General features: G+C 41.3%; 1 protein-coding gene across 1 annotated transcript; it reads left to right on the top strand.

Annotated features, from left to right (window-relative positions):
- Window positions 1–1,748: 1,748 nt before the first annotated feature.
- zbtb21 (zinc finger and BTB domain containing 21) lies at window positions 1,749–11,780 on the top strand. Its single transcript, XM_083926933.1, has 2 exons — window positions 1,749–1,849; window positions 5,762–11,780. The coding sequence occupies exon 2, from the start codon at window positions 5,764–5,766 to the stop codon at window positions 8,812–8,814; it is 3,051 nt and encodes a 1,016-aa protein (XP_083783059.1). The 5' UTR covers window positions 1,749–1,849; window positions 5,762–5,763; the 3' UTR covers window positions 8,815–11,780.
- The last annotated feature ends 1,412 nt before the right edge of the window (window positions 11,781–13,192 follow it).

Raw genomic sequence — 13,192 nt, 5'->3', positions numbered from 1 at the left:
CCAGGGTTAGATATGTGGGATGGGAGGAGTCAACGTCCCTAATGACTTGGTTTCCACACAGGTAACCATGGCACTGGCAGCTATGTTGCTGGCATTAACAGCCTGTGTCAGCCATTAATGTCAGGTGAGAAGGAGTGAGAACTTCCCTACCATTTTCCCACATGTCTTCTTTCTCATTATATGAAGGAACAGCGGGGTGCTTTGGCTGTCAAAGAAAAGTTCTAAAGAAAGACATTCATGTTTAATGAAAGACAATTCTACAGGTATTCTTTTGAATCTAGTGTCCTTCTTCATTTTTGTAAATGTAGTGATTAATGTAATGGTGATGTTAATGAGGTGTAAAAATGTGCCTGATTAAACTTCCTTCAGTCATTAAGAGATAATGACTGAGTGCATGCTGACGCGCTGGACCGTGTGGATGGGGGGAGGTTTACAGGCTGAGTCAACTAAGGTCACTACGGATTAAAGGTTCTCTGTGTAACTTTCAGAAAACCTTTGTTTTTAGCGACACCTGTGGCTGTAAGGGAACTGCAGTCAGCATCAGCATCCGGCATGCTCGCACATAGCCATGAAGTTCTGGTCAGAACAGTGAGACTGAACATAATTGACTGGCATCATGTTGGTATAATGCTGTAAAATTAATTACAATCATATTTACAATAATACTAGCTTGCTGTTTGCAAATCGCTCCCTCAGTCAGCACGACGAAGCCACCGACGGCAGATTCATGCCGCGCAGCCTAGCCACAGCCAGCTTAGGTTTCTAACATTAGCTGGACCAGGGCAGCGGCCAACCTTAGGTCCATCTCCGGGCCGCTGCTGCAGACGTTAGCTGACTCCTTTTAACTATCACAGTTGGCTCTATAATAAGAGGAGAGGTGAGGGACTCAGGAGCACGTTAAACGTCAAAACCTTTGAATTTTCACAGAAAATCCTTCCCCAACCTTTAGATACAGTAGCAGTCAGTCCACAGGCTGTTCAGGGAACAAATCAGGGAAGGTCTCCATTTTGAAGTGCTGTCCCACTCTTGCCTGAATATTATTACCCATATTAAGGATCCAGTACCCAGTCTTCACAGTCGAACTGTGACTTGAGTGCATTGTGTCTTATTTTTGATTTGTCATGAGACTGTTGCCAGGTACTGCAGCTGACGAGGCTTACGGGGAACGGGCCTGTAGGCCAAATAAACAGCAACAAGTCCCCACTGGATGCCAGTAATGACACACACCTACTGCTATGACTTCCATTCAATCACAGACCTAATTGGTTTCACTGGGGCTGGGGGAGAGTTCAGTTACAGTACATGCATATTATATCTGCATGTCACAGTGAGTTTCAACGTGAAAATGTGTGGTTCTTCTCCATCAAACTAAATAAATAATAGATAGAAAATCACTAGTCTCAACTCGTGCCCTGTTTACTTTAATATATGTGACCCTACAACAAGCTAATAAGAGCTACAAACTAATTTAAACTATACTTAAATAATTCCAGAACAATGCTCTAGTACACTGTCAATCACAATATGGTGTGTACCTTTAATTAGCTACCTTTGACCATAATAAAAAAAAATGCGAGAAACAGCAAATTCACAGCTAATAAGAAAAATATGACCTATCCCTTTAAATTAGCTTCAGCGCCATGTCTCCCGTAAGCCCCGCCTCCTGGTCCTTCACCAGCCTATCAGAACGCAGTGCACGTGACGAGCGTTCTTTGCGATGACCTCATCCCTGGTGTGGGATGACGTCAAATTCAAGATGGATGGAATCACGACCAGCGCGCAGAAACCTACACAACAGTGAATAAAGTCCCGGCTGTGCGGAGGAAAGACCGTATTTACGACGGGCAGGGTAAGTGTAGACACACTACCAAAGTTACCGTTAAGCAACATTAGCGGGGAGGGTGGAACAGAGTTGGTAGAGTGCTGTTAAGGACACGTTTTTTCCTTTTCCTCCCTGACGTAACTCGAAAGGGGGCTTGTGCTGCTGTAAAAACCCTGACCAGCTACAAGCTATGTCGCTGCCAACAAGTACGCCGTGTCAGGCTGGGTCGAACCGTTTTTTGAGGTGGGAAAAACCTCCTTCCACATGGGAAGCGGGTATAATTTACTCCCTCCACTCTAACCGCGTCTGTCTGCACCGACTGTGTTTTTATTCCGGGATTACCGCGGGGGAGTACACTGAAACGCGCTCAACTTTCCCCCTCTTGGTGTGATGGAGCCGTTAAAACCAAACGAGTGCAGCCTCGCTTCTGTCGCCATTTACCCTCAGAAAATGAGAAACTCGTGACTGTTTTTCTAAACTGAAAGTGTTTTTTTGGGTTGGAGAAGTTATGTGTCATGAGACGTTGAGCCACGTCGCATGTAAAATCTAACGCTCAAAGCCTCACTCGGCTTCCTCCCAGAAAACTGACACGGCCGAAGATCCGCCGTTCGCTTAACGTGGACCGCGAGTTCGGATGACAACCGGGCTCGTTTTTGATGAATGAATAACGCTTCTGCCCATGAGATGAGCCTAATTTAACAAGTGTCTACACAAGCAACACGATTTCCGGTCACCATTTTCAAAATAAACGCCCAAAGGAGCAACGTGCGTGGTTTAGGAGAAAGCTAGGTCTGTGAAAACCCTATAAATCTAAAAATCACCTGTAGCAGGAGCAGATGCAGTTGTTCTTATTATATGTATTTGGAAAAGGTGACTCAAATGCACCTAATTGAGGATTTTCACTTAATGCTCTGTAATACCTGTTTTACGCAGCAATAGCTATGTGCCAGACAGTGATTAATACAAACCCCACTGAATGAATTGTTGTGTTACTGGATAATGTAAACACATGCACACAGAGTTAAAATTCATTCGGTCTCTTACAACAACCCTACCTTCATAAAGGGTCGACAGCACCCCAAACTACAACCTCCAATATAATTGGAGGGAAAATTGGGGAATTTGACTCACACAGCTCTAAATAAGCTGGTGTATTACACTGCATTAAGATTTAGCTAGGTATACCACCGTTAATTATATTACTAAACAAATAATGCTTTGCCCTCTAACTGTCCAGTCATCATTTGTTTTGCCTACACACAGGCTACCCTGACTTGTCGGTGTATGTCAGCGGTGTATGTCTCCAACCGTTACTATCAAAGAGCAAAACTATAGTTTCTTGTGGTAATGAAATTATAGAATGACAATAAAGAACATTTTATTCCTATTATAACCTGTTATACTTTTTTTTTTTTTGTTCACTAATTTCTCACCACATAACAAGCATACATGTAAGCCATCCACCTTGGCAGTGAAAGCAAAATAAATGAGCCGTAAACGCAGGATGTGGCGCATATTTAATTTTCACACAAATAAAAATAATAATAACTTGGACTCCAATATAACAGGTGTTCCCTACGTACGACTGTCCACTGTGCAAAAAAAACACGTTACGTATTTGCATGTTATTTTTTTGGCAAGGCTACAGGGGGCCACTGAAAAGGGGCAGAGGAGCCGCATGCGGCCCAAGAGCCGCAGGTTGCAGACCCCTGGTGTAGGTAGACTATATGGTTAGGTTGTTAGGGTTATATGAGAACTGCAGACATGTTTTTCAGCTGAAAACAAATCATGTTATCTAATGTTAATCGACAGTTGATATTCTAATGAAAAACGTGCTTGAATTAAAATAAGACGGTAAAGGGTTGCTTGTGAAGATGCCAATACAATATTATCTATCATTTCTATCAAGGTAACTATACGTGGTTTTAAGTTACCGCCTTAACAATACAGCAGAGGTTTACATATACTTGCTGTTTTTCTTATCTTTCTATAAAAAATATTATAGAAATCCCAAAACCGTGTGCACAATTATTTCTTAAGTGCTGTAGTGATTTAAGTGTACCTGAAACTAAAACAGACACCCTTGTGTATCTAATAAACTGGTAATCTATTGTGCATTGCAGTGTAACAACAATATTCTCAATGTCTACATTACCACTACACAGGAGGAGACTGTTTTATGTGAAAACGGTCCCCAACACAGGGTTTTTCCCAAGAGAATAGTTGAGGCTAGGTAGTCAACCAGCCAGATCCTGATGCATCTCGTCTCACACTTGGCTTAATTAGCAGTGACAGCCTCAACAATAGTCACATGGGTTACATAAATGGGCTTTGCTACATGGCATACCACCTCTGCTCTTTTCTTTCACGCTAATGTTTTATTTCATGAAAGCGTATCAAACATGTTATGCTGTATAAGATGTGGAGGGGATATTTGTGAGCCGGCCCACATCTGAATCCTTTCATTTAAAAACTAACTTTAAACTTCCTGCATCTGTCTGTCATTGAGGGTGACTTGACAGAACTGCATTTCTACCTTCTGTCTGCTAACATGATGTCATGTCCATACACTCGCTGCATTTGTCTTTCTGTGTACTGATGTAATCTAACACTACTGTACATTACCATGAGTATGATTACTTCAAACAGTTTTCAACTGTTTTCACATAGACCACACACTTAGTAAGATGCATAGTCATTTCTCAAATTAAGTAATCCTAAATTAAGAAATCTATCCAAATACCATTTTGCTGCTTCTTGTTGGCTTTACTTATTATCAGGTGGCAGGTGATATCTTATAATTTATATCAAAATATAGTAAAACGCTATAGTGGGTTGTTCTGTCAAGAGTTGTTCTATTAGAATTAGAACTGTTACCTTTCTACATATTACAACATTTTTTATATTCTGTTTCGAGGCTTTAAATGTGTACTGATTTTATAATAGATGTTAATTATTGTTTGACGTTATATTTAACCCATCATTACCTATTTATTTTTTAACGTGTTAGCACAATTGGTATGTTTGGCTGGATTAACTATAATAAAAGGCTACTATCATATACTGATATAATGTAAATTCACAGAGCACAAACCTCTGATACTGATGGTGTTGTTACATGATAAATGATAAGACTAATAGACGCAGGCATAGGTTATTAAAATGTAAATCCGGTGCGAAATAATCTCATGGTCTTTTTCGGCACTTGCACACATCAAATAAGCCATCAAGAGTTGCTAACAGTCGGGCGTTGCTAACAGTGGTTAGCTCGGGGCAGTACAGTGAAGGCATTAAAACGTCTTTATTTAACCACTAATACTGCTCAAAATAACAGCAAACCTCTGCAGCAGCATGAGAAGAGTCCCTACACAGAAAACAAAGCACCAACAACATAGTTCGAGAACCTGGAGTTTATTAAAAGAGTGTTTTAATGACTTACCCACTGGCCCCTGTACCAGCTCCTCTCATAGTAAAGTCCATTCAAGTGGATTACCAAAGTAAATCCCAAAGGAAGAAGCCCATTGGTGCTTTGTTTTCTGTGTAGGGACTCTTCTCATGCTGCTGCAGAGGTTTGGTGTTTTTTGGAGCAGTATTAGTGGTTAAAAAAGCAGTTTTAATGCCTTCATCGTACTGCCCCGAGCTAATCAGTGTTAGCCACATCCGGCTGTTAGCGACTCTACCGGATTTCTCTGTTAATAGTTCATACATGAAATAAACTGTCTCGACGGCTTATGCGATGTGTGCACGTGTTGAAAAAGACCATGGGATGCGCCGGAATTACATTTTAAGAAAGCAACAGGGCAGGTACATGATCTCCAGTTGACTATTATTATATGTATGCATGTGCCTGTTCATGCACATCTCTACACTTAATATTTACATTCCTTTTTGTATTTACAATCCTGAGTTTAAATGTCATCCTGTCATCTTGTCTTTCAGCGATGGAGAGCCTAGTGCATTACAGCAATCCCTCCCATGCCCTCTCAGTGTTAGGGGCTCTGAACGAGCAGCGCCTGCGGGGCCAGATGTGTGATGTAGTTCTGGTTGTAGCGGACCAGAGGTACCAGGCCCATAAGAGTGTTCTGGCTGCCACCAGTGAGTATTTCCAGTCTCTGTTCACACGGATGGACGCAGAGTTACTAAAAGTTGTAAACCTGGACTTCTGTGAGCCTGACGCCTTTGAGATAGTGTTGAATTACATTTACTCCTCCTCACTTTTTGTGGACAAAGATAGCCTGGCAGCCATTCAAGAGCTAGGCTACAGTCTTGGAATCCCTTTCCTCACCAACATTGTGTCAGCAAGGCCCCATGCATCCTACTGTGTGTCCAGAAAAAGGCTTTCGTTTTCAGAAGGGGATGAGAATGATTTCCAGACAAGGAGCGTCATTGTACGTCGGGTCCGGAATGACACAACCCATCCCTCTCGCTCGAGTTATCAGAGGAAAACATCAGAGAGAACATCATCATCTCCCCACTCTATAAGAGAGTCAGCTCAGCCTCCATCAGAACACAACTCGCATGAATCAGTCAGAAACTCTGAATCCATCAGCAGGAAATCATCTGAACAGAGTGAAGTTGCTGAAAGGAAGTCGATCTATCCATACAGCTCTATATTAAAAGGGAATTCATCACGCGTCACATCTGTAAGGCCCCAGCTGACATCATCAGTGTCTTTCAGTGATGCTGAAGTGCAGCACATCCGGCTGCAGTCCGACACTGACCAGGACACTCAAGAGGAGAATGAGGAGCTGGGGCCCCGCTATCACACCAAAGTGCCCTTTCAGGGACAGGCCACCGAGCCTAGCCAGACCATTGACAGGAGCGGGCCACTCATAAAAAGCCTACTCCGAAGATCGTTATCCATGGACAGCCCTGTTCCGGTCTTCTCACCCACACTGGAGCTCAAGGAGCTGCAAAATCGTGAGCAGTCAGTTGTTAAAATGGCGTCAAAAGCATCCGGGACACAAACATCTGCTCACAACGGCAAGTCTCCCCTGGTTCTCAGGTCAAAGTACCCCAGCAGGTATGATGAAAAAACTCAGGTAGAACGGGAGGTCAGTGTGAAAGATGAGCCCAGCAGTCCACTCGCTGACCCCATGGACATTGTTCGAATCACAGTTGGAGATGCATTGCCAGTCAATCTTAAAAACTTTCAAACAAATTTTGACCAAGGTTCCAGGCCAGACTTCAATCCTTTTGGGAAAAGAAAGGACAGGCCAGACAATAGAAGGTACCCGTTTAAGAAGAGCAAAATATTTAAAGAACATAGCCTCTTCCCTCTCGATGGGAACATGTCAGAAACAGTACCTCAGATTGCCAGCAGCGACTCCAATGAAAACTGCGAGGAGCCACCTCACAACAAGATTTTCAAATGCTGGAACTGTTTAAAGGTTTTCAGGTCAAGCGCTGGACTACATCGCCATGTAAATATGTATCACAACCCTGAAAAGCCGTATGCTTGTGACATCTGCCACAAGCGTTTCCATACCAACTTTAAAGTGTGGACTCACTGCCAAACTCAGCACGGAGTTGTACAAAACCCAGCTTCATCCTCCAGCTCCTCTGTACTGGATGATAAATTTCAGAAGAAGTTGATAGATATTGTGCGAGAGAGGGAAATAAAGAAAGCCTTACTTTGGAAGTTAAAGAGGAATAAGCAGGGTTTGCAGTCTCCTGCGCTCACCAAAAAGAGATCAAGGCCTAGCTTCATATGTCCTTACTGTGGGAAAGTATTTGTGTTCCAGTCTCAGTACAGACAGCATTTAAGGACACACCCTGCTGAAAAAGATGACCAGGACACAGCGAACGAGAGCATCTGCTACCAGGAGCAGGATGAGAACATTCAACAGAAGAACACAGACACTGGTGTTTACTCCTGTAGACTTTGTAATATAAAGCTGTCTTCACTCTTTGAGCAGGGCGACCACGAGAGGGGATGTCGACATGCAACCGTATGCCCCTACTGTGGCCTGCGATTTTCAAGTCCAATGGTCAAGAAGGACCACGAGGCACATTGTAAGTACAAGAAACTGACGTGCCTGGAATGCATGCGGACCTTCAAATCCTCCTTCAGCATATGGCGCCACCAGGTGGAAGTCCACAACCACAACATGATGACAGTTAAAGACCAGATTCACCTGAACCAACAAGAGAACAATGAAGAGGCATCTGAAATGCTCGGAGAGGAGCATTACAGTGATGAGCCTCTAGCACCGGGGAGCTCAAGAGAGATCATGAGTTACAGTGACTCCTCAGGTCCACCCATGTACGACTCAGAAGACTCCTCATCCTATGTGCCTGAGGACCTGAGCATGGGCCATCATGGCAAGCTGGTGGTGAAAGAAGAGCCATTAGAGGAGGCAGTGAGTGAGATGGAAAATATAGAGACTGCCAAATTAGGGCCCGAAGAACCTGGTGTGTGGCCATGCGAGAAATGCGGAAATCTTTTCAGCTCTCGCAAAGACCTGGAACGACACCAGGAGCTGCTATGTCACATCAAACCGTTCATTTGTCACATCTGCAACAAAGCCTTCAGGACCAACTTCCGCCTTTGGAGCCACTTCCAGTCCCACATGCCGACTGCTAACGAACCTGGAGCCAAAGAGATCGACAGAGACCCCTCACCTCTGTCTCCCTCCCCTCCCACGACCCCTCAGAGCTCTGAACGTCCCCCCCCACAAGCCTCCATGCTCAAATCTACCCAGGCGGCGCCAGTTGCCGAGGAGTCCAGCAGCCCAGAGCCGTGTGGCTCATCAGTAAGCAAGACGATGAGGCCTGATTTAGAACGGCAACCCAGCAGCCACAGCCCTCTGTCAAGGTCAAACAGCATGGAGAATGCAGGTGGCCCTCAGGAATCCGACACACTCTTTTACCATGCACCGTCTCTCTCTGCCCTGACGTTTAAGAGGCAGTACATGTGCAAACTCTGTCACAGGACCTTCAAGTCGGCCTTTAGTCTCTGGAGCCATGAGCAGAGTCATAGCCACGTGTAAGCATCAGACAAGTATAGTGCATTTCTCTTGAGAGACAATACTTAATATTAGAATAATCACACCTCAGCCTACAAAAGGAAGACTTTGAATGTATAGCTTATGTGCTTGCCTCCAATGTCATATATATTGAAGTGGCCATGTTCATTAGAGGTGTAAACGTGAATGTGCAATCAAGTACTAGATTCCTGTGAGACGAGATGATTATAACTGGCTTTGTTTCCTTTTTAAAATGAGCTGTAAGCATTTATCTATTTTAAACCTATTTTAGTTGTCTACTTGTATCTACCTATCCAAGTGTTTTGGGAAAACAAGGTACAGAGTTGAACCCTTTACTTGTACCACTTTTGACTCGAAGGTACAGTAACAACTAGGGCTGTACCAAATAGTTCGAAGCTTCATTCATAACATTGGCATTTAAATTCTAAATCAACAATTAAATATTGTGCTTTGTTTGCATGTCCACTCTGTTCCTGCACAGTTTCAGATAAACATTAGGCTGTACTAGTATAGTATTATACTATTTAGGACTGGGTGATAATTCAATATCATTTATCATCTTTCAATGCAATCAATGTCATTAAAATATCTTATGGAGATTTTGTGAGAAATAATAATATAATACTTCTCAGAAAATGTTATGTGCAGTACCAGAGGAAGTATCTTTTAAGAATAGCAGTTTTGATTTTATAATCAAACTTTACAGTTGAGTGTGATTAACAGCAACCGAACTGCATTACAGCAATATTTTAATCATTTGGATGACACTTGTTGTTCATTATGTTCTGATCGTTGCACGTTATGTACGTTTTGCACTAAAGTTCTTAATAAAATGAGAAAATAATTCACACGGGGGTACACAAAACATAGGCTGTATCACATTTTTATTTCATAAAGACTATTTATTTCTTAAATTATATTTGAAATTGCCTTTATTAGGATAGAAGATTTTGGCCATATCACCCAGCTCCGATACTATTACTGTTTTTAGAATCTAATACAGTGGTGGCTGCGTAGGCTTCTTACATTCGTAAAATCGTAGTATAATGGTGCTATAAGCCTTAGGGCGCAGTTGTTATTTTAATATTATTTTATGCTCTTATTGGATTAGTATGCTGTCTGCATATATTCATGTTGATGGAGTTATATTCATTAAAGAAAGCCGATTTAATAAACACCAAATAAAAGAGTGACTCATTCGAGCCAATAAAGCACTTTATTCAATTTGTGGATTTAGTCTGAAGATGATTCATTTTTAAACGTTATGGGTGATGACATTGTAAAATATGACAATGGACATTCAGAGCTTCGTTTAAAAACCTCAATTAGATTTTATTTTTCCAAGAGACTCGGTACAGCCCTATCGACTTTATACATTGTTTTCTCAGTGTGGAAAAAGTGTGTGACATTTTTAGAGGCTAAAGTCGAATTAAAGAGTAGTGCTTTTTGCTGTTGTATCAGATCTATCTCTTGGTGTGATAGACATCCCTTTGGACAATATTGGTGGCCTCAACAATGTTTTCAATATGCACTTTGTTACACAGTTTGATTCTGTTAGAGAGGGACGTGGTCCGAAGTGTTTGCTTGGACCCTTTTACTGACCAAGGTTTTAGGCTGCAGAATGAAAAAGGATAAATAGGTCCAGCAGTTCCTGTTTTATTGCTTTATACTTAGCATTACTTTGCATTAGTTTTCTCATATTTCAGTGTCTTATTGCCTTTGCACCATTTTGGGTCTATTGAAGAAGACTGTGAGTATACTACAGTTCTATCACAAACTGTACATCACACACACACCTCAGATACCTGTTGTTTTAGGCCCAGCATTTCATTTATGTAATTTATCTTCCTCTATACTAGCCTGGTGACTATTCTTTATGTATATACGAATGAATCAGACCGTGCAATCATCAGTTATAAGATTTGAGAGCGTTTTTTTAACAGGTAAATTACTAAAAAGCATTCTTAATGTTGCTGAGCTCATTTGTAAAAGGTGCTCACACCAGCTTACCAGTGCAAATGGGGACATGGACAGGGAACATAACATGCTGCGCTGATTTGATAGTATCCTTTACTAGATAAAATCATTCAAGTATATTTGGCTCTTTTCCTCAGCTGCTAGAAATTGATCTAAAATATTTACAGCAAGAATGTATATTAAAAAAAAGCACACTGCAGTATAGTAATGCAATGTATGGCTATTCTCAAATATAAAACAATAAATATGACAAGTGTAATGTTCATTTGTTGAACATTAGACACAAAGATCACCACCCCAGCGCAACGCCAGTGTGGTAATTAACTGAGCTTTACAATGCTTTAATGGCCTTATGCAATATTTTCTCAATATTATTTTACACAAAAGCACAATAGTTTCAGATGATGTATGACTCAGGCTTTTCAAGATGAGTGAAGCATGAGAAAGCAAATCTTTTATTCTATGAATGGTGAGAAAGTGTCCCTGCTTCCTAGAGATTTCTTCAAAAGATTGTGTTGATTGTAATCCAATTGTATTCTTGTACAAGTATATAGTTCTGCTTTGGCTCGGTGGATTAGACCTCCGTCATAAATTATTACCATTGCTACAATTTTGGGAAATGTTGCATTCAAAGAGTGCTCAACACAAACTGGGAATTTGTTTTCCTGTCAATGAGCAACAGGAGCTGCATAGTGATGTTCAGTTCTCTGGAGAAGTTCTGTATTGATACTAGTGCTCTTAATTTCTTGTGGTAAGAACATTCTGAAAGTCTCACAGAGATGATTGGAGTTGTGTATATGGAAGTGTTTGTATCCTCGATTTTGTACCAATTTTGTTAGTAAAAACAGAAGTTTGATCTTTTTAGTATTCCTGTGCTCTCACTGCAATAACGAATATTTGTATCCGCATTGGTTGCATTATTGTTGCTTTTGAAAATTTGCAGCTGTTTTGTGTTAGATTTTTCTACTGTTTTTGTGCTTCGATTCTGTAATAAAGAGTAACAATGGAGTAAATATACATCCCTTTGTGGAATTGAAATCATTTTGGTGAATTATATTGTGCCCTGCAGCTCATTTAAAGCAAACATTTCCGTACATTTACAGTAGAGATACACCGATCGATACCCGGGTCGAATATCTGCTCCGATACTGACTAATCAACAGTCATTTGTGTTTTATTAAGATCAGACACAGCAAGTGAATTAAGCCATTGTTTGTCAGATTTCAGGCAGCTGCTATATTTTATATTTCAAAATATCTGTGTGCAATGCACTTCACAGGGAAGTGTTATTTATTTATTTTTGATGCTAGTGTGTTATTTATTAATAAATAATATTAAGTACATTTATATCTGTGCTAATTTGTTACACAAGGCTCAATGTTTATGTCAAGCCTGATGCCTTCACTCACATGGCAAAGTATACGGTTCATTCATTCAACAGTAATATCGGATCGGTATCGGCTGTTCCGCTCAGCCCGGGTATCGGAATCAGATTGGATCGGTGCATCTCTGATTTACAGGACTTTCCGTAACGCTCAGTGAGCTTGTTTGATGTCCCGTAACTTACTCTTATTTGAAATTGACGCACTGGAGCTCTGAAATGCCTCTTTACACCAATACACTATTATTTAAACCAGGGATACTCAACTTGCTTTGCCTGGGGGCCAGTTTGCTTGGGGGGGTCCCTTTTCTGTTTTTAGGCACTATGGCACTTTATTTACATTCAAAGAACAAAAACAAATCTCAGTCTAAATCAATTTATTTTCATCAAAATTAGGAAATGGTCAGAGGTCCACCTATTACAGGCCACATTTGGGCCATGGGCCGTAATTTGAGTGTCCAAACCATATTCACTTTATGAATTTGTTGCGACTTCTCGTCCCCAACTCTTTCAACTTTTGCATACTGCCTCAGTACGTCAAATCAGACACAAGGACGACAGTGTGCAGTATTAACATGATCAGAAATATATAGGCCTTGGATAAATATATATATATATATATTTTTTTTTTAAGTCATTCTATGTGGCTGGTGAGGCAGAGATAAGTTTGACTACTATCTGCGTAACTACGGTATGTGACACACAGGTTATCCTGTTGGCAGACAACCCTGAGCCGGCGGGATGTTTTTCAAGCTGTGGGCCACTGTGACAATTTCTGGCTGGAAATTGGGGAGTGAACTTAGGAGGTGCTTGCTTTAATTTGGAAAAATGGCCAACTGGAAATCCTGTCCTGCCCATGTGTAAGGTCACATTCTCCGTGAAATGTAGTGCAGAGAGGAAGTTTTCACATAGATGAGGAAATCTGCTCACAAACTCAGCCATATGTTTTGCATAAAGAGAGAAAAAAAAAAATTGGTTTTATCATACGACCCAGTCTTGTGAGTTTCTCTTTGCCAGCAGCTG

This window comes from Echiichthys vipera, assembly GCF_963691815.1.
Source record: "Echiichthys vipera genome assembly, chromosome: 14".
Classification (NCBI taxonomy): domain Eukaryota; kingdom Metazoa; phylum Chordata; class Actinopteri; order Perciformes; family Trachinidae; genus Echiichthys; species Echiichthys vipera.
Note: the sequence above shows the minus strand (reverse complement) of the source record. Positions and strands in the feature narration are given on the sequence as shown.